Source organism: Colletotrichum acutatum (assembly GCF_030867785.1).
Source record: "Colletotrichum acutatum strain CBS 112980 chromosome Unknown BDZ83scaffold_17, whole genome shotgun sequence".
Taxonomy (NCBI): domain Eukaryota; kingdom Fungi; phylum Ascomycota; class Sordariomycetes; order Glomerellales; family Glomerellaceae; genus Colletotrichum; species Colletotrichum acutatum.
The window spans coordinates 169,221-189,358 of record NW_026849011.1 but is presented as its reverse complement, the minus strand read 5'-3'; the positions used below and the strand labels follow the sequence as shown (position 1 = coordinate 189,358).

The following is a 20,138-nucleotide window of genomic DNA, read 5'->3' as shown; positions in this document are numbered from 1 at the left end:
TCCACCAATCTTCTCCCCCGCGTTTCCAGGTGCCAGGCCATTTTTCGATTAGAGCGAACATGGGGAAACACGGCCGACCCCATACGCGCCTTTCCTCTCTCTCACATGGCCAAACGCCATCTTTCCGCCGTCCACGGGACTATTTCCGTAACCAGAAGGCTTCATCCCTGATACCGGCCAGTCTGGCTTCACTCACTTTCTTCATATTCTGACAGAGAACGCAGCACACAATATCTTCATCCTTGACATACTGAATCATTAAGGAGGGTCGCACGGCAACTCTTCGCAGGCCAACAGACTAAACAGACGCGCAGCACGGCGCATCCAACTCTCACTTTCTCTGGCTTCAGCCTTCCATGAAGCCCCCATGGCGTGTCATCTGTGATATTGTGCTCCCAATCATTTTGGAATCCATCGGTCGATAATCAAGGCTTCCGAGGGCCGCATACTGGACGCCCCGGGTATCTCGATACCTGACTGCCCGTTGGTCAGCAAGCACACCACCCAAAGACGATTGGATGTTTGTGCCAGATATCGACAGCGCCCCATCTCTCTCGCATCTGGTGGCTCTTTGAGGCTTTGGTGCCACAGCGTCTAGGCTACGTGATGCGAATCCAACCTGAAAGAACGTCATTAGGCATTTGATAGTCGCCGTCCGCAACTCGATTTAATCACAGGAACAGTGTCTGACGTGGAGTGCATGATGCAGAATAGGACGTCCATGACCGATGATGGGTTCGGCAACACAGCTTGCCTTGAGTAAAAGCTCAAGTGCAACCCTCGAGATAGGCCATACGGACTGCGGCATGTCCTTCGCACACACCGAAGGTCTGCTACAGCGGAACCGGAGATTTTCGACATGACAGCCTCGGGTTGCCATTCGTTTGTCGGCGAAACTGTCAAGCCCACCTCAAACTTTCCGGATGACAAACACTGCCAGGGGCTATCGAGCTTAATCCCACATGGCCTCATCGGCTACGTAGAAACGTTCAAAGATCGGGACGTCTCGTTTGTGATCCACGAAGCAGATGGTGACGAGCCATGCTGCCGGTGTTGTCCAGTAGCACAATGTTGTTCGTGTGAGATACCTCATCAGGTCCGTTGCCAGGACGGCTCATTGCTTTTTTTCGCTGCATGTCGTCTTCCCTATTCGTAGGGCCGGTGTAATGTGTATTATCACGCTACCGGAGTTGCCATCGACGCTCGGTCTCGTCCGCCTAATGTGTGCCTAAGAATGTCAATGTAGACCTCGATGAGCATTTCGACGTCGGGACTCGGAATCCTTTCGTAGCCCGACTGTTCGACGCCTTCTTCCTGCATCTTGACGACCAATAGTTCGAGATAGCCACAGCCTTTTGTGTTCACCATTGGCCTAAGCTTAACCTCTCCCCTGAACGATACTGTTGATCCGAGTCGCCAGATCCAATACGCTAGATGACCATGTCATATTCAAACTTTTGACGCGCAGGTACCGGCCTCGAACGATTCGAGACTCAGGGAAAGACCCCTTTCTTGCTCCCGTGCTCCCTAGCCATGCGAAGGCGATCACTGACGAGGCCTTGCTTTCATGCGGCCATCCTGTCGGGCGATGGCATCTATGTGGTAGCAAGGAGACGATCCACGTGGACTCAAATGAGGTCTCATGGAGACAACCGTCTGCCAGACTGCCGCCTGATGAATGATGTGGCAAACTTGGCCAAGGAAAATGTCTTTCGAGACATCGACACGTAGCTCTATCCAGAGGAAGCCTGCGTTGTGCGCAGCAACTTTGCTGTGAAACAAATGTGGCATCCTCCTTCCGTATGTCTCTATTCGAACTTTGGTGAGACATGGGCGGGAGATGTACATTTGACGCCGGCTTCCTGCATCCAAAACGGTTTAGTTGCCGTTGCTGCGTTGGCGGCGCCTCGCAGGGCGGCGAAGGATGAGAACGCAACCGGATGCCCCCGATAGATTGACCGATGCAGCTAGTTTGGGCCATCGACCGCGTTGCGCCATCTATGAGGATTCCGTTTGGCAGCAACATGCCACCAGCCTCGGCCATCGATTGGTAATCGGTATCTGGACTGGAGATGAAGTTGGCAAACAAGTCGGGGAGGCTCGGGTATGCGGACTCCACCGAGACTCGCAGAGCCATCCATTTCCGCGTCTCGGTGTCATTGAAAAGACCAGCCCCATGCTATGCGAGTACAGGTCTCCTTGGGTCGCAACGCTGCACGTAGGTGGTGAACGTCTGCGGGCGGCGGGTGGGAAGAGCCGTTTGGAAGAAAGAAAAAGAAATATCGCAGTAACCCCGGTTTGTCCGGGGGTGATCGAATCAGTGGAGAAGAGTGGAAGAAGCCTTCGAGAATTCCTTCGTGGCAAGCAGCGGTGTCTACTCTGTACACTGGACCACAGATTCTCCCAGATATGGCGAGCATACTGGCATCATGCCCTTTTGGGGGTTGTCACAAACACCCAGGTTGGCGGGACCAAACGCAGTCAATAACCAGTGTTGGATGGGGCTGGCTAACGGATTGTTGCTGCAGTGCTGACCGCTCATCGCTGATTTCCTGCCAACCATGGGGAAGCGCGGGAGCTATGGAGCTACTACCGGCCAAGCCGCACTCGGAGACTTGCCATAGCTTCGGCAAGGGCTGAGGTAGGTAGCAAGAGCTGGAGCGGAGATCTGTATGCGTAGGTGTTATCGTCTTCCGGTGGCCAGTCCTCAATCTCCAATGGACTTACACGGATGATGATCCCCCTCCCTCCCGAGTCCCGCCGCAGCGTCCATGCGTCGACATTGGAGCGAGTTTCGGTCTGAGACGAGTCGATAGGTTCACATCAGAGCGTCCGTTGTGTTTGGAGAGAGAGAAAGGGGGAGGCAAAGGGATGAGGGGAGGGGCGCGATCAGAAAGGAAGCAGAAGAGGGCTGCGGTAGGTCCGGGGGATGTTGGAACTGGTCCCGACGGGTTGGTCAAGAAAACATTTCAACCAGATGGACCCTGGTTTCGCCCGCACATCCTGCAGTCTGCGTCTGCACGCTGTCGAGCGCCGGAGCCCCCTGGCCTCATTCCTAGTCCTGGTCACGGTCCCGCCAAGGGCGAACGCCGATCCGCGAGCAAACATTGGGGCGGCACCGATCTACTCATCAATTTGGACTTGGGAGCGTTCTGAAGCGCGATGGAATGTTCGTTCGCCGTTTGATGTTTGCTCAAATGTTCCCTCGTCAACAATCGATGGTTGCACAAACGGAGGGAAACATGTTGAACAAAGTCAAAGTCCGAAGGGGGGAGTCTTCGGCCTGCGGATCCCGTCTAGCGAGTGCGCGAACAGTTCGGGTGGTGGATGTGAAGTCGCATTTAGGTGTACGGATACGGAGTAAGGCGGTGACGAGAGCTGAGGTGTGATGTGTGAAGAAAATGATTTTTTTTGTCGATTTTGAATTCAACAACGGGGGCCTTGCGACCGGGACAGGGCCAGAAACTTTTGAACCAGAGGAAGGAACCTGGAACCCTGGACCCTGCCCTGGCGCCTGCCCGACGTTGACCCAAGTCTTCTGGTGCCAATGGTGGCCTGCCGCTTCCTCCTGACGGCCGGGAGAACAACAAGATGGAGAAGAAGAGAGAGCGAGACACAGAGAGAACCTTGAAGTTCGTGGCTTGCCAGGTTTACACTACTGTATACGCAGTCGAGATGCCATGGATATGATGCTCGCTGCTCGCTCCTTTCTTTCTCCTTCTGCCCCTTGCTGTAAAGGTTCCATCTACTCCGTACGCTACTCCATACAGATCCGGATATAGTCCCAGCGCACAGTCGCTGCAAGCTCAAGGCCAACCTCGTCCTTCGGCTGCGCAGATGTTCCCTGTCTGTTCCTGCCTCAGTGCTTTTCCTCTAAGTCGTCCGTTCGTATCCTGACGGGCTACCAGATGCCCCGTCATTCTTTCTTTGATGACGGCCTCATTCTGTCAAAGGACCTGACCTACATGCTGAGCAACATTACACAACATGAGCATCGCATTACGGGCTACCTACAGACTCCCGTGTGGGTAGTGCGTGTGTCTCGATAAGACAACCCTGTTGAATGTCTTGCGGAAAGGCTGAACTGCTTTGTTAGAGTAGCATCCCTTCCGACTGCCGTCTGAAGTGAAAAGAAAAGTTTAAAGACATAAAAGACGGTGAGGGCAGAATAACTCCACGGAAGGACACCGGCATCGTCCCGTAGACTAAAACCGAACGAAACAATAAAACCGCCGGCAAAGCTTCGCTCTGTTGAGTACGGATGCTAGTGTTGCTAGCCAACTGGGTCGCTGCGCATCCGTACAAAGTAGTGTAGTATTTGAAAGATTTCCTCACCAACACTCCGCCTTGTGATGAAAGTCTCCAATGTACGGAGTACTCGAGTACCTCTGGTAATTACCTTACCGTAGCAGTAGGTAGCTGCCCTGGTGGAGAGGAGGAGTCTTGGGGGAGCTGGAGGAAAGGTTTTGTGAGTCGTGACTACTGTGTAGTGTATGAAGGAACTACTAACTCTGTGCTAAGGACCAAGATGGCAAAGGTAAGCTCGGGAAACGACCAGGGGTTGTAATTCTCAAGTCACAATGTTTCGCTCCACTTTAGCCTTTCATTTTGCTCGACTCACTCATTCAGGGCAGTCCAGTCTCCACGCGTCCCGTCATTCTCATGCGGCCTCCTCACCCTCTCACTCTCACGTTCACTCTCATCCTCAGTCTTAGGCTCACTCTCACTCTCTTCGCCTTATCTTTCATTATCTATCACCACCACCACCATGCAAGTACTGTACATTTCCAACCCAACACATCATGAGATACATACGCATATACGCAGGTCAACAAGCCCAGTTCCCCGGCTTCCCGGTTCCATATCCCCCCTTCCTACTGCTCCCTTCGTTTCGGGGAAGCATGACGGTTCCTAGACTCACAGGCTAAGACGCCAGGGACCCCTTCGGCTGGGGCTCTTCCCATTCCCCGATGCCACCAAGGCCGCCAATGCCTCCACAGACCCAACATGGGCCACCTTAACCACCGCCACGACTGGTGATCCACCCATGTTCTCCAGCTGCGAGGTGCCCGTTCCTCTACGAGCTGCTGTACGTGCTGCTCTAGCTGCATTCGAGCTGCAGTTGCCCAAACCCGCCGGCCGCCTGTCACTCTGGACGATCCCGCCCGTCCTTCACCATTGCTAGCTTCTAAGCGATACTAGGTCATTCACTATGAAGAGCTTGGAGACTGGAGTACCTTGCTAAGAAGTATGTATGTACGGATACAGCCACGACCATCGGCAAGTCCCCTGGACCTGATCTAAACCCGAACTGACGAGGCCTGTAAAGCCATTGAGAGCTTGGGACCAGCCAAACAGCCGCACGTACCTTACCTTGCTTGCCTCGCCTCAGAGGGGAGTTGGCTTTGCTGAGCACACAAGATGTCATGACTTTGTTTTTCATGTTCATTTGCGACATCGAGGGCACGAAGCTACCGCTACACGTTCACAAACAGCCCAGCACAAGCGCGTTGAGGGGAGCAGGGGAGCAACGGACGCAGGTCTCACAACCACATGCTCGTCTTACAGATGCCATGCCTTGGACGACGACACTCTCTCTCACTCTTCACCAAACCCAATCTGTCTCTGTCGTCTTTCACAACTCATAAATTGTCCTCACCAGCAGCATCGGTATCATCATAATCATCATCATCATCATCGGTGGTCTGGCCCGCCCTGCCAGAAATGCCCTGCTTCGCCCTGCCCTGATCTTCTTCTCACCCCACCCCAAAATGACGATGAGGAACGAGTGCTGCCCGATCCCACCCCCTTTCCCCCCCTCTGCTAACTGCATCAGTACGGTGGTACATACATCACTCGCCTCTCCCCGCCCTTTTCCTGCCGCATCGCGCATTTGAATCGACGTGGCTCGACGGCCCTTTTTCTTCCCCCTGCTTTTTTCTCTTTCCAAAATAAACCGACATGCTTCAACGTCAGTCCATCGCCGTGAGGATGGTCTCGATGAGGCCCAAACGACGCTGACCGAGTTTCCTTTCATCGCAATGTATGGAGGCGAGACTATTCCCCTTGCCCAACCACCGGGCTGCTTAGCAACTTGGTATTTCCCACCCCCCGGTTCGTTTCGCTTCACCGGCTGGCGGAGTCGATGCCGCCGGAGAGGGTCCTGGCGTCGCTCGCCCAGTCTCCAGAGCTGGTCCCGGATGCCACTGCGGATTGCCCAGTGCTCGGGTGCTCAGGCTAACTTCCAAGGTACCTTACCTTACCTCACTCACACTGCTTCGCTCCGTCACGCTCTTTTACTTTTGCCCTAGCTTGATTGCCCAATCGTCGGCTTGTTGGCTGATGTCAATGCTATTATTGTTGAACCCTTGCCCCCTGCTCTCATTCACCTATCCGTACGTACATATCGCTTTTCCCTCCACTCTCTTATGGCTCACGCCTCATGGTTCATGTACCGATCAACAAGTGCCAGCTAGCCAGCCCAGCCCAGCCCTGGTTGCGATTTGGCTTGGGTCGGCTGAAGCGTTGACTGCATGGTACGTGGTGCCATCGCAGCCCTCTCTCTAGCCCTCCAGCCTCGCCGCTCTGTTCCTACTTTCACCCCCATTCTCGCAATCTTCAAATAGGCTCTTTACGTATCTGGGGGCGTTCATTCGTCCATTTGTTGCTCGCTCTCCCGCCCGCGGATTATACATCTGCACGAAACCTCCTCTCTCTCTCCCACCCAATGTACCGTGTAGCACGTCAGGCACTCATCTAGGTACACGACCTGGATACGGATACACACAGCTCTCACTTTCGTGTATACATCCAGGCTGTATGCATCCGCTTTCCGTAACCTTCGTTTCCTCTCCCTTTCTCGGCTGGAGATTCCAGTTCTGCCCCTGGTCAGCTCTTACCCTGCCTTTTCCCACCGTTTGCACCTCCATCCTTCACCCCTTTGCTCTCCAGTCGGCCTAGCTACGGAGTACTCATCCGTCTACTTCTATCCTCCACCCCCTTCACCCTACCCCCCGGCTGGCCTTGCACAAGCCCTTGCCTCTGCGGCTTTGAAGCTCCCAATCATTTCCCTCTTCCACCCCGACGGGTCGGCACTCCACGCCAGCTCTGTGTGGCCTTGGACCCCGCCGGAGGCCGGGTAAGGGAGCCTGGCAAGCCACATCCCAATCAACTGTTCGCTCAAAGCTGCGGCCATTTCCCGGTCTCCCTTCACAAGTAGCGCGTATTCACCTTACCTACAAGCCGTGGAGCCATGCCATCTTGTCTCAAGTCCCGCAAGCCCATATTTCCCAGCTGCCTGTTCATAAACCATGATTGTCGGCACCCATGTACCGGTTGACCACGCGGGGGGTTCAACGACTAGCATATGTGTGTGTGTGCGCGTGCGTGTGTGTGTGTGTGTGTGTGTGTGTGTGTGCCCAGGGGTGTGTGAGAAAAAAAGAAAGCAGAAAAAAAAACTTGAGAGGAAAAATAAAGGGAAATAACCCAAAAAGATGACGCTAAGAGATCCAAGTTTATCACGACGTTCTGCAGCCAGTACCACACTCCCCACGTCCGGTCTGGTCTCTGGTCTGTGGTCTGGCATCAGACGAAGCAGAAGCACTCACACCCAAGTGGCACACCCCTCTTCTCCTCCTCCTCGCCGCCGCCATCGCCGGTCCTACTCCTCCTGCTGCTCGTCAGAGACAAGTACCAGGGCATGGAGAAAAAGAAAAGACACAGGAAACCGACGCGGTCCTGCCGTACCAAACCCAAATGGAATTGGGACGTGATGTTGTGTCGTTACTTCTTTGGATCATGTCCCTTTTCTCTCCATCTTCCCTTCCTTTCTCTCCTCCCACCTCTCCCCATCCCAAGATGCAGCATGCCGTAGGGTACCAGCCCAATTGATCCCTTACCCGTCTGCATTCGTTGTGCAAACATTTCATTGCCTTCAGAAACAGCTTCTAGCTAATCTCGTCCTGCCACATCACAATCTTTTCTACTCCAATGGGATTATACCCATTTGTTTCACGGCCAACCTGATCCCGAGTATAAGAACCAGAAAGTTTCGCTACTCTATAATCGTTTGTCTTGAGAGACATCCACGATCCCAAACCGACTCCTACAACATCCATCATCTACTGGAATCTACAACAACTATCGCTTCGACGACCCCCTCGTCCAATATATCTCTATAAAGCTACTCATTGTTGCTTCGGCCAAACAATTGCACTGCATGTACTCCAGCAAGTCATACACGTCGACTGCCACCATGTCTGCTTCGTCATACAGTAGTCAGGCAGGCACCTGGCAAGAGCGACTTGAAGGTAGGGATTCGCTATGAGGACGTCGACTGTCATGGACAATAAAGCTGATCAATTGCCCTACAGACGCTTGCCGCGAGGCCAACATAATGCCTCCCGTCTTCCAGATTGTCTCTGACCGCCGTGGTAAGCTTCATTGCTAGGAATCACCTCATCCGACATGCTTCCCTTGCTGATTGATTGCTCCTAAATTAGGCGGCCGCACCGCTTGGTCCAGTCGAGTAACTGTCCACGGCCGTACCCTCTCCGCACGATTCTGGTACGACGGCAAGAACCTCAACAATGCGAAAGAAGACGCCGCCGAAATGGCTCTCAACTACCTGACCGGTTCGAATCCCAGCTCGCCAGCCAACAGCAGAGGCAGCTGGTAAAGAAGACAACGAAACGAAAGACGGATACAGACGTGCAAAGATACCCGCAACTTGCAGCGAAAACATCCATTCGAGCATCATCGTCTAGCGTCACACTTTTTTGTCTCTTTTGATTTCTTTCAACGCACTTTTCTTGCTGTTACTTTTCCTGGGCTTTTGTTTCGGATGTTCAACTGTACGAATACACACCTGGAGTTGAGTTTGGGAGACATCGGCCAAATGCCACACGGCACAAGGGGACATCACGGAACATCGGCGTACGAATACATTTCTACCTACGGTCAATTGGGAGGCTCCGAAAAGGAAGATGGTGTTGAGCTGGGCGAGGAGAAATGGCGCAAAAGAAACATTCGTTTCTCACCACGTCAATCCACAGGGGGGCGGTGGGAGGGGCACGCGGCGGCGTGTCTTGCTTCTCTCTGTACTCCTCACACGTGTGGAACAGGGACGGGAGCTGAAAGAAGGAATTCCAAAACGAGACAGAACCTTGGCGAAACAGCGCCGGCAGGACAGTTGACGGGGTCACGAGGGACTCTTTCTCATTTAATTCCTTGTTGTTTTGGGCGGCGTTGCGAAGCCGGGCCCAGGTTGGTAATTGGGTTGCAGTTTGGACATTTTTGCCCTTTTTTTTGTTTTTCTTTATGGAGCGGCGTTAATGACGGGAAAAGCAACCACCAGCGCAAGGGATGCTGTCGTGGCATAGCTAGGTAGAAAAGGGATTTACGTTGAACGGAGCTGGTTCCTCTCGCGAAGTTTCCAAAAGAGATGAGGACCAACAAGACGAGACTTCCTTTTTCCTGTCGAGGGCGTATCCACTTCTTCCCACACCACTCTGCTGCATTCAATCCACGTGCGACGAGATTAATTCTCCGTTGTTATAGTCTGCGGTGATAACATGGGGATTGTAGCTCGCGCAAGGACAAGCAAACAAAAAAGATGTCGGTGGCTTCATGATGGCAAAGCTGGTTGCTCTTCAAGACGACGGGCGCTGAGAAAGGGGGTGCCGTTTGGCACGGAGAGGGCGAACGGGCTTCGTTTGTCCACCTCTGTCTATCGCGCTCTCTCTCCTCTCCCCCACGATGACATAGGTATCTCAGGTGTTTTGGATCTACTATCACCAATGCAGGAGGTCCTTGCGGTGTCGGCGGACAGTGGGCGTGTTGGCTGCTCCCTGCCCCTTCCCACCCCTGGACAAAGATGAGTGAGCTAGGGAGTCTGCTAGTAACGGGACTGCGGCAGATCCCACGCCAACGCAAAGCTGTCTTCTCAACCTAAGTTGTGTTTGCCCACGGTTGGCCTATGTAAGGTAAATTCGGAAGGGGAATCTTGGGGGAGGAAGGGGGAACCCAGCCAGCTTAGCTTTCATGAACGGTGGGGGAGCTGAACCAGCTGGTCTTTGCGCTAGGGGGCTTGTCAATGGAATGACAGCTCTTTTTCTCTCTCAGTCTGCCCCCATCCACTCCACGGAGAGAGATAGAGATAACAATCCCGTTGCGCATCCGCGGGATGTGGTGAGAGGAGGGCAGACAGATGTCGCGCGACGGGCAGAGAAAGTGAAAAGAGCCGCTAAATGCCGTGCTGCAGGAAATCTGCACGAGGGGGGTGAGTGAGTGACTGGTGGCGGTGGTGTGTGGCAGGCAGGCAGTTTGAATCACACATCTGTCTTCGGGGTGATTGTGATTGTGATTTGTTCCCTATTCGGTCTACATGCAGCGAGGGGTAAAGGCAGGTGTTCGGAGATGGGGTTTAGGTGTCAAGGCGTGTGTAGGTGTGTGAGTGGTATGTTTCTCTCGCTCTTTTTTAGGTATCCTGTTTGTCGAGGAAATTCGCGGCTTTTCGACATGTGGGTGGCGTTTGCGACTTAGATAGGTAGGTCCCTCAAGTTCCCCCATCCCGCCATGGGGGCGAATTTGGCAAATGGCACATTGGCATTAAAAGATTGGGAACCATGGAACTTTGGTCCCTTTCATGATGGGCAAAAAGTTTGGGGGCGGGATTTTCTGATCACTGAGACATCAAAATCCACATGGTGAAAGTGCGGGATGTCAACGAGACGTGGACGCCGTGGGCATCGGCCAAGGGATGGGGTGAATTTGGGGGGTCTCTCTTTCCAAGACACTGTTGCGGCTTCAGGTGGGATTTGGGAGTGGGCAAGAAACGAAGGATTTGGATTTGTTGTTGGTTTGGCGGCCGCAAGAAGAGACCTCGCTGATCATCCTGAAGGAACTGTAAGCCGCTTCGAAGGAGAGTCTCGTGACTGGCGCTGATGCCGTGCTTGACATAGAGAAGAAAAAATGCCTATTGGCTTGCGGAGGAAGATGTTCGGGATTACACAGCACAGCGAATCTGATGAAGAGGTGTGGTGGCATTGAAGAAGGTCTGCATATTCGGTGAGCAAGAGCGGGAGGTGGGTTGAGATTAGCTTAGGTAAGGGCATGTGAGGTTCGTCTCGGTGGGCGGCACGGCCCCGACCGGCGTTGGTCTGGGATATGGCCTGTAGATGGGACGTACCTGCCTTACCTAAGCCTCGAGTGTTGCTCTCGGAGAGCGGAGCTACCCTTCTCCGGGGAGAGCTACAAAGTCCCACTTTACTCTGAAGCTCGGGCCAGCTTGAACTCCAAAGGTGTAGGTAAGCAGTCGACGCTGCGAGAGTGGAGCGGCAACATCCGCGCGACTCAATAATTTTCGTGGATCACGGATTGGCTGCGCTGGGTCGAAAATCGGTAGTCGAATATCAGGGTACATTTTCCAAATCCTACGACACCCTGACGGCTCGACGCACCTCAATCGGCGGTATACGATACGATCTCGGTGATCTCTACACATTCAGAGCAGCCATGTCTCTGCGGCCGAGCCTACAGACCGCCTGCCGGGCTCTCGCGCTGCGGTCCCGACCCCTGGCCCAGCGACAGGAACCTCTGATCTGGGCGGCGACGAAACGAGGATACTCTGACGAGCTGCGCAAGGGCGAACGGAGTCAGATCCCGGTGTTGAAGAAGACTGAGAATGCGGCTTTTCCTCAGGGTCAGGAGGTCCCTGAATCTGCGCCAGGACAACAGCAGGTATGGAGTTTTTGAGACTAGGAGGAGGAAAACTATATGGACGAAACGAGGCGGAAAGAAGAAGGAAATGCTGACAATTCACTTTTACAGCCGACAAACGAGGCCCTCGAAGCTGCCGCTGCACTGAGCGAGCTCGCAGAGGCGGCAAAGGGACACAGCACCGGTCTCCAGGGCGGCCTGACGGAGGCCCAGGAGCAGATGTTGTACGCCGAGGGCGCCATCCCGCCTACACAATCCGACGGCAACGGCCAGCGCGATCTCGAAATCATAGCGAGCGGTGGGCTCCTCGCGCAGGCTGGGGACGCCGCCGAGGTCGCCCCGTCACGGTCCTACAAGTTCCCGCTGCCTACGCTCCCTCTGCCACCCCATAGCCACCTCAAGTCTCGGTACCACCCCGTGCTAGACCAGTTGACCAACCTGATGATGCGAGATGGCAAGAAGGCCCAGGCGCAAAGAGTAAGTCAATCCCACTCTGGAACATGTTGACGAGATCCTGTGTGTCAAGACAATTGGGAGAAGAGAACATGCTAACATCGCGTGCGCCTCCTTAGAATATGGCCATGGTCCTCAACTTCCTACGAACCTCCCCTCCCCCGATCATCAACCCCAAATACCCGCTCCTCCCCGGCGCCCCGCCGCCGGCGCACCTCCCGCTCAATCCCGTGCTATACCTCACACTGGCCGTGGACTCCGTGGCGCCCCTCATCAAGATCCGCCGCATCGCGGGCGGAGCCGGTGGTGGTCGACCCCTGGAGCTTCCCGCACCCCTAGCGGTCCGCCAGAGGCGGCGCGCGGCGTTCCAGTGGATCCTGGACGTGGTCAACAAGAAGCCGTCCAAGGGGTCCGGCCGGACGCAGTTTGCGCACCGCGTGGCGGACGAGCTGATTGCCGTGACCGAGGGACGGTCGTCCGTGTGGGAGAAGCGGTTGGCGCTGCACAAGTTGGGTACGGCGACGCGTGCCAACTTGACCGCTAAGCCTGTCAAGCAGAATATGTAAAAGGGGGAGGAGGTGCGGGGAGCAGGTTTTGTACGAAGATGAAGAGGGGGAGGGAAAACAAGACGTTGTTAAGAGAGAGATTTGTAGCAAAGCTGTATATTGTACTATATCATCCCGCCCGAATGTTAGTGCTCGAGAGGAGCCTTTCTGTCAAAACTACTTGTTACCGCGGTGAATGCGTTAAGGCTTTTCGTCGGGACGCCAGGATGGGCGGGTTTTGTTCGAACATCCTGCGAGAGCATCGCATTGCTATACCGGCTTTGCACAGATGGCCGACGGTATCATCCCCAGGTCACAATCCAGTCTCCAGAGACCATCTACCGTATTCTGCCCGGTTTGTGATGACGATGCTACATCTCCCATTGGAGCTCTCCCAGGAAGACCTGCGACCCTTGCGGAAAAGGCTGAGGACGGGATGGCTCGGTCGATGCTCAGGTAAGCATTGAGAGGCCGCTCGCCATTGTGCCCGCTGCATTGCGGAATGACGCCCGGCATTGTAAAGCGGCAGACATGGACTGCAACACAGCCTCAATATAGTTGTAGATAGTTCACTACCTTATTCCCAAAGGTCTAATGCATCACTGTGCCCAAAGATTAAAAGGCGGGGCCTCAACGAGGCGATGATAACAAAAGTAACAGAAGGCGTCTGCAGCTCTCCGGGGCCCGTAAAGATCCCCGTACTCGATTTGGACTGCGGCCAAGCCATGATACCGTCGTGCCGGTGCCCGAGAAAGCTTCCAACATTGGTCTTTCACGTGATGGACAGATGACGTCTTGTCTTACTGTCTCTTCTCTCTTTCCCAGAAACCTTCGGACGGATGCTCCGGTCATTTCCTACTGCCCGAATTGTATTGGCCCTACCTTTCCGGGGCGGGCGGCTGAAAAGAATTTGGGGAGTCTTGCGAGTGGTGGTGTCCTAGTCGGCGCCGTCCACGGTGAACAAATCACCTGCCAAGAAGACGGCCGGCCTTGGCGGTGGACGCCGGCGTCGTCATCGTTGCACTGTCGGAAGCACTGTGCGGCGAAGCGTCTTGCGTCCTCCCCGCCGCCCGGTAGATGTGAGTGGAGGCTGAAGTATACCTTTGTGGGATGATACGGAGAGCGAAGCGCAGGACGGGTTGGACGGGGACGAGGGCGGAGGCCGCGGGACGTAATATTTTCTACGGGGTTGTGTTTGTGGACGAAAAACCACCGAAAACAAATATTTGCAGCGGGGGCGAGCAGGGAATGCGTCATTCACTTTCAAATCAGCTCCCTCGTTTGATCTTGGTGCTACGCAAATGAGTGTAGAGCAGGTTAGATCTGTGAGCAGACGGGCAGAGAATCCTTCATTCTTTAGAATAGTCTTTTGTCTGGCAGTAACGTGAACCTTTTGATCACTTTCTAATTTAGCTACACCATACGATAAAATCAGCTCTGAAACTAGCCCTGTCGATCTCGTTCGAACATCAAGATATAAGTGAGTGTTTCTCAGATCTTCCTCAGATGTTTCCCCATTCTTTTTTCTTCGTTTTGGTTTTAAAGCACAGTGATCCTCGGGTACGTACACGTACCTGTTTGAGTGGGCACAGAGCATATGTACTCTTTGGATGGTTTGCATACTTGGGGTTGGAGTGTCGTGCATCAAATCAGCAGACAAACGTCGGAGAAGGGAGGGCGCTGGGGCGGCGTAAGCAGAGTTGGAGGTGACATCCCATCTTTCGATTGAGTTTTCGTGGGGCAGCAGCCCAATGGCTCTCGGACGATTCGTCGGAATAAGAATTCACTGGGTAAAGAAAAGGGCACAACATGGCATGGGCATGTACGAATACTGCGTATAAGTGAAGTGGGATGAGATGGGGTACCTCACCGGGTTTCCTGAGTGGGCAGGTACCAAGACGGGTGATGACGAAGCACCCACGGCACGCAGATGGAGAATGAGAAAGGCTGAGCAAGTAAGAAGCTGTCCCTCTCGGTCTCTCTGCAGCACTAGGGCGCTACGAAATGGGTGATCTTCTTCAGACTCTGGGGAAATGAGATTGGGAGAAGGAGAGCAGAGGAATACGGCCCAAATGGGGCTGGCTGGGCTGGATAAGGTGCCCATGGCTCCATTGCCAATCTCATCCCATGTCCACAAACTGGAAGTCTCTGTCACAGCAATTGACTCCATGTAAATTAGACAGAAGAGTCAAAGGACAGGCGACATGTTCATCAAGAACGTAATGAAAACGACGAGTCTGGATCGGATGACTGCATTTCCCAGGCACTGTCTGCACCACCACTTTAAGCTCAGTGCATGTCATTCTTAGGATTCGTACAGAGTACTACTACGTACAGACACAGTCACGGGCCAAGGTCACAAAGGCGAAGAAAAGGCTACAGACTAACACAGTTGAAAACGAGGGAGGGCGCCGTCAACAGTCAACTGGTGTCAAAGACGTCGACGCTAAAACCGGAGCACCTACCCCTCCTCGATCCCTTCCCACCATCCACGTTATCCACGTTCCCCCCCCCTCTCCTTTGACCCCCTTCTGATCCTCCACCGTCCCATTTCCACAACCATCTCACTCAAGTCCCGTCTCTCAGAGGTGCCTCCGGTGCCTGCCACCCGCAAAACCCAATCCCCACCTTTTCTTCTCTCACCTTACACTACCTACCTTAGGTCTACGGAGTACTTCGTACTCGTTCGTTCCCAGCCCGCGCTTGTGTTGCCGCTGCCACTGCCACTGCCACCGGGGAACTTTGGGCTGGACTGGGACTACCGCAGTAAGGTAACCTTGGCTAAAGTAGTACGGTAAGTAAAGAAGGGACTAGGAGCTACCATAACCTTACACCTTACACAGTACCTTACCCTTCCATTCACTCCACTACCACCAATCGTGTGTCGTGCGCTACCTTACCCTCAGGTTTCCTTCAACTCCTGTTGTTTCTCTCCTACCTTACCTTACCAGACCGCACCCTTTTTTTTTTAACCCTTCTCTTCTCCTCCTCCCCCTACCACTACAACTAACTATTCCTCCTTCATCCGGTCTTGGCAGTTCGACTCGTGCTTCATAAGCTAATTTAGGCCTCCACCCACAGCGCACCTTCTTCACTTTTGGTCTGGTCCCCAACGGAGCCATGATCTAAGGAGCCTCCGCCGACCTCCATATCCCTACTGCCCCTACACAATGCTGTTTCTGCCGTCCAACTTGCACCGCCAACGTCAACATCGCAAGATCATCCCCCGTTAGATTTACCACAACCACGTATATCCGACGCAAACCAATCTCCCGTATTCGATTTTGCATCAACGAAATCATCATTAACCTCAAGTGAACGAGTCATCATCGCTCTTCTACCATAAAAGCGACGCTCGCAAAGTCCTGAACGAGGCTCCTTCCCCGCCAAGAGCGCAATCCGACTTTCGACCCCATTCAAGATGTCGCACCAACCCATGAGCATGGAGGCCATGCTCGACGAGGAGAGAAGAGATGTTCTGGCCTTGCTCGAGGGTACCGCTGCCAGATCCAACTGGAACACTGGCTCGCCCGTCTCTGCACGCTCGCCATCGCCCTACACAACGCCTCGCTCGCCCGTACGAAGTATGTTGGATATCGGCGCCGATGGAGGTTCAAAGAGCCCGCGCCTCGGAAACGCCGTACCGGTGCGCAGCATGTTGGATATCAGCGGTCCTCCGGCTCCCGTTCGGAGTATGCTCGATATCAACACCTCGGCTCCAAAGCAAGCTGCCAGTGCCGGCCCCAGTTCTCCAGTCGAATCTCGCGCGCCTCACCCGAGAACCTTTTCCGATTCACACTCCCAAAAGCCCAGCTTTGGCCCGCGCGCCCCAATCAATCGAATGGATCCGACACTGGACTACCAATTCTCTGATATCTCTACTAACAATATCGGAACTGCTATGCCGAAGCGCAACACACAGGGAAAGGCGCTGGGTGTGAAGAAGCCGGGCGGCGGCGCCATGGTCGATGTCATGCGCGGCAACGAGATCCCCGGCATCATTCTTCCCGGCGACAGAGCCCGCCACGGCTCTATTGCTAGCAATCCCGTCATGGGTGCGAGAAGCTCTAGCAGAGGTCAAGCCAGCAAATCCAAGTCTCCTCATGGCAGACTGAGCATGCGCTCCCGCTCGCCCAATGTCAGTGGCCGGCTCCAGCAGATCCCTGGAACTGCCATTCTTGATGACGGTCGGGTGGTGGACATTTCAACCGCCTACCGCAAGCTATCGGACGCGAATTTGGCATTCTCAGGCGGAGGCCTCTCCGGACTGGCCGGACGCAAGAAGTCGAGCGCGGATGATGCCGGACTTGGACGTCTTACCAAGGACTATCTCAGCCCTGATGGAGAGGAGCTTGAAGACAGCAGCGACGATGACGCGCACAGTTCTTCTGATGAAGAGAACGAGAGAGGACGCAAGATGTCACCTCGAGATGAGGAGAGCAGGGCCAAGTCCGGCAACTCAGCCGACAAAGGTGACCGCAAGACGCTCAGTCTACTTGCCGCGGCCGAGGAAGAGCGTAAGTAACTCGTACTAATGGTAGGTTAACATGCTAACAAATTTGCAGGCCTGGCAGTCAGCTCTAAGCAACCTCAATACAAATACAAGTCATTGTTAGACGAACCTTCCATCACACTCACCAAGCCAGGCGGCGAGAAGTCAAAATCCAAAGCAGGCATTCGCCCGACCACGGCGTTCGACAACGAGCCAGGCTCGGGAATGGCGTCTGCTGTGAACTCGGACGATGAGGAGGAGCTCAACGACATCAAGCGCGCACAGAGACTTGCCTTCTCACGGACAGAAACCCTCAACAACCCCGAGTTTTCACGAACTCTACGCATCATCATGCGCGGCGAGTTTGATCAAATCCAGAAGTCGGCCGAAGAGGAACATCATAGGTTGAGAAAATACCTGGTGGCCACCGATCTCAGCGAGGAGTCGACACACGCCCTGGAATGGACTATCGGCACCGTTCTGCGAGACGGCGATACTCTCATCTGTATCTACTGCGTCGATGAAGAGACTGGTATTTACTCGACCGAGGGAATAATGGTCCCCGACGAGCGTGCCGCGCATCAGGAACAAGCAGCTGCTATTAACGCCATGTCCAGCGCCAAATCACCGCCGCCAAACATGACCAGCGCCCCGCCTTTCCCTCACCTTCCGCGAGCCTCGGCCTTGAACAATAGCGACTCCTCTTCGCCGGCACCGTCCAGTAGGGAGCGCGGCCGCGCTGAGGAGGAACGTCGTCGTGCGGTTAACGATATCCAGGAAAGAGTCGAGCGGCTGTTGCGAAGGACTCGACTTCAAGTGCGAGTGATTGTCGAGGTCATTCACTGCAAGAATCCAAAGCATCTCATTACCGAAGTGATTGATATTGTCAGCCCTACGTTGGTAATCCTGGGCAGCCGAGGCCGTAGCGCTCTCAAGGGGTTAGTTATCCACCCCATTCAACTCCACTGTTTGAATGCCTGCTGACCATTGACTAGTGTGATTCTTGGCTCGTTCTCCAACTATCTTGTCACTAAGAGCTCGGTGCCTGTCATGGTGGCGCGAAAGCGCCTTCGCAATAAGAGCAAGTACAAGAGAGGGCCTCTCAAGCAGGTCAATGACCTGAACAACCCGGGAACCAAGAGCCTCGCCAACGCCAAGGTCGACTAGAAGGACCCCGCGCCAAGGCGTAGGCTGTCAGGGCTGTGGAATCGCTTCAGTGCGAGACGAGCGTCGTGGGCTGATGAGAGGGAGGAGGTAGAGCCGACGGAGCAGGTGGAGCAGGCGGATCGGCGCAAGAGCGCTTGATGAGCAACACAATTTTCCTTTTCACCATGTTCGTACAAGCCTTCCATTTTGGACAGGCCTGAGACACGTATCCTGGGCACTTTGTGGGAGGAAGCTTGCCAACTGGGGATGGGACGAAGAGAGCAAACGCGGTTCAGGTTAGATACGAACCACGCAAGGCGTCTCACTTGTTTCTTATTTCCCTAGGGGATTTGACGATGAATCATGTCATAAAAAGCGGTCTAGCAGAAGACACAGTAACCAACTGGGTTGAATCCATACTCCATTCCACAACTTTAAGTCCGATCAAGGTGCCTGCATCTGAGTCCTATCAAAAAACATTGCTTAAGAACGTGAACAACTCGGTGGTGCTCAGCAATGAGGACCCCGGTGATATCCGGTCCGACGCGATTGTGTATGAACGACAGTGGATAAACGCAAGAAAGCAAGTACCTCTATGAATTATGCCAGTCCAACATACTAAGTACGACATGGAGCGAACAAATGTTCGTCATGGCTATGAAGGAGTCACTCATCGAGGGAATGGAGTCGTCGTTGTAGTCTGTACAGGGAAGGGGGGGGGGGGGGTTCCGCCTGGCGACGGTTGATTCGGTGACGGGACTGTGGGAGTGGGGCATTGGTGCGGGGTGATAAGATAGTGAAAGTGGCTGATTGGGGCCAGCTCAGTTGCGTTTTTTCTGGGTCCTCTTGTTCCAACTGGCCAGTCCCGTGTAAACCTGAGAATGCCTGCCCGGTCTCGATGGTACGTACGCAATTGTGCAATTGTGCCCTGGGAAACCGGGGGGGTGAGGTTGAGTGTGGGTTTTTGTTTGAGGTTCGTTCTGATAAAGCGTGGTCTAATAATGCGAGAAGCCTAGTGTGCTGTGTGGTGTACTGCGTAGCTTCGCTCCGGGTAGGGGTTTTCGTGCCTTGATCCATCATGATATGGCTATGTATATCTTGTGTGTGGACATGCGGTGATTGGTACTTCTCAACTTCACGGCTTCATACAACACGGAGGACCTAGTTCTTTGGTTGGCCCCTCCCCTGGGTACGCGAGTCTTGGGTTCCCTTGCCCACACTGCCCGCGTCTCGTTGGCGTCGTCGTCGAATCGGATGCTCCCGAGGCCTTGTCGGTGAGTCACTTTGATTGGATCGCGCAACTCTTTTGGGAACGTCAAGAGAGAGGCTTTGTTTGTTTACGTTCAAAAGTGGCAAGATAGCCTGAAAGCCAGTGGGAAAAGCAGGACCCCGCCTTCCCATTCTCGTGCTTGACATTGGGTGATGGGGTCCCGTGACTAGGGATGCAACCACTTAAACGTCCGAGGGGCAGACACGCTTGTTTCCTAAAACACGAACGACGCGGGTTGAGCTGGGGGGCGCATGGGTGTTTGGGACCAGGGGGAGGAAGTGTATCTGGAAAGAAAGGGAGATACGGGTATCCGTAGGGCGAAGGAAGAGAGGAAGTATGGCGTCGAGTTGTGTTTCCGGCTTCTCATTAACTGTACCTTATTGATCTAGGTATGGCTCTTGTGCAAGAGACAGGGCAAACTGCGAGTGCACGGGAGAACGCAGAGCGAACAGAGCAGAAGGATACGTACTCACGCAGGTCAATGTTCGGTGTAGGGGCCCCTCTCCAGCCCCTC

The 20,138-nt window shown here is 54.2% G+C and overlaps 8 protein-coding genes across 8 annotated transcripts; 6 read left to right on the top strand and 2 right to left on the bottom strand.

Annotated features, from left to right (window-relative positions):
• Positions 1–4,697: 4,697 nt before the first annotated feature.
• Positions 4,698–5,137, bottom strand: BDZ83DRAFT_609156 (uncharacterized protein). The gene has a single exon (XM_060507518.1). It carries the CDS (start codon positions 5,109–5,111, stop codon positions 4,875–4,877), a length of 237 nt encoding a protein of 78 aa, XP_060368484.1. The 5' UTR covers positions 5,112–5,137; the 3' UTR covers positions 4,698–4,874.
• A 1,036-nt stretch (positions 5,138–6,173) lies between these two features.
• Positions 6,174–7,417, top strand: BDZ83DRAFT_609154 (uncharacterized protein). Its single transcript, XM_060507517.1, has one exon. The coding sequence runs from the start codon at positions 6,343–6,345 to the stop codon at positions 6,565–6,567; it is 225 nt and encodes a 74-aa protein (XP_060368483.1). The 5' UTR covers positions 6,174–6,342; the 3' UTR covers positions 6,568–7,417.
• Positions 7,418–8,254: 837 nt separating this feature from the next.
• Positions 8,255–8,677, top strand: BDZ83DRAFT_749139 (uncharacterized protein; the record flags this gene model as incomplete). The annotated part of the gene is made up of 3 exons (XM_060513725.1): positions 8,255–8,309; positions 8,373–8,432; positions 8,502–8,677. The coding sequence occupies 3 exons, from the start codon at positions 8,255–8,257 to the stop codon at positions 8,675–8,677; spliced, it is 291 nt and encodes a 96-aa protein (XP_060368482.1).
• Positions 8,442–9,480, top strand: BDZ83DRAFT_127248 (uncharacterized protein). The gene has a single exon (XM_060501192.1). It carries the CDS (start codon positions 8,843–8,845, stop codon positions 9,386–9,388), a length of 546 nt encoding a protein of 181 aa, XP_060368481.1. The 5' UTR covers positions 8,442–8,842; the 3' UTR covers positions 9,389–9,480.
• Positions 9,481–11,514: 2,034 nt separating this feature from the next.
• BDZ83DRAFT_570464 (ribosomal protein S7 domain-containing protein) lies at positions 11,515–12,737 on the top strand (the record flags this gene model as incomplete). The annotated part of the gene is made up of 3 exons (XM_060504306.1): positions 11,515–11,739; positions 11,830–12,195; positions 12,291–12,737. 3 exons carry the CDS (start codon positions 11,515–11,517, stop codon positions 12,735–12,737), a joined length of 1,038 nt encoding a protein of 345 aa, XP_060368480.1.
• Positions 12,738–13,648: 911 nt separating this feature from the next.
• Positions 13,649–14,467, bottom strand: BDZ83DRAFT_127235 (uncharacterized protein). Its single transcript, XM_060501191.1, has one exon. The coding sequence runs from the start codon at positions 14,359–14,361 to the stop codon at positions 13,729–13,731; it is 633 nt and encodes a 210-aa protein (XP_060368479.1). The 5' UTR covers positions 14,362–14,467; the 3' UTR covers positions 13,649–13,728.
• Positions 14,468–16,137: 1,670 nt separating this feature from the next.
• On the top strand, positions 16,138–18,375 carry BDZ83DRAFT_570488 (universal stress protein family; the record flags this gene model as incomplete). Its single annotated transcript, XM_060504308.1, has 4 exons — positions 16,138–17,098; positions 17,189–17,233; positions 17,282–18,146; positions 18,204–18,375. The coding sequence occupies 4 exons, from the start codon at positions 16,138–16,140 to the stop codon at positions 18,373–18,375; spliced, it is 2,043 nt and encodes a 680-aa protein (XP_060368478.1).
• Positions 18,376–19,066: 691 nt separating this feature from the next.
• Positions 19,067–19,473, top strand: BDZ83DRAFT_609141 (uncharacterized protein). The gene has a single exon (XM_060507516.1). It carries the CDS (start codon positions 19,253–19,255, stop codon positions 19,424–19,426), a length of 174 nt encoding a protein of 57 aa, XP_060368477.1. The 5' UTR covers positions 19,067–19,252; the 3' UTR covers positions 19,427–19,473.
• The last annotated feature ends 665 nt before the right edge of the window (positions 19,474–20,138 follow it).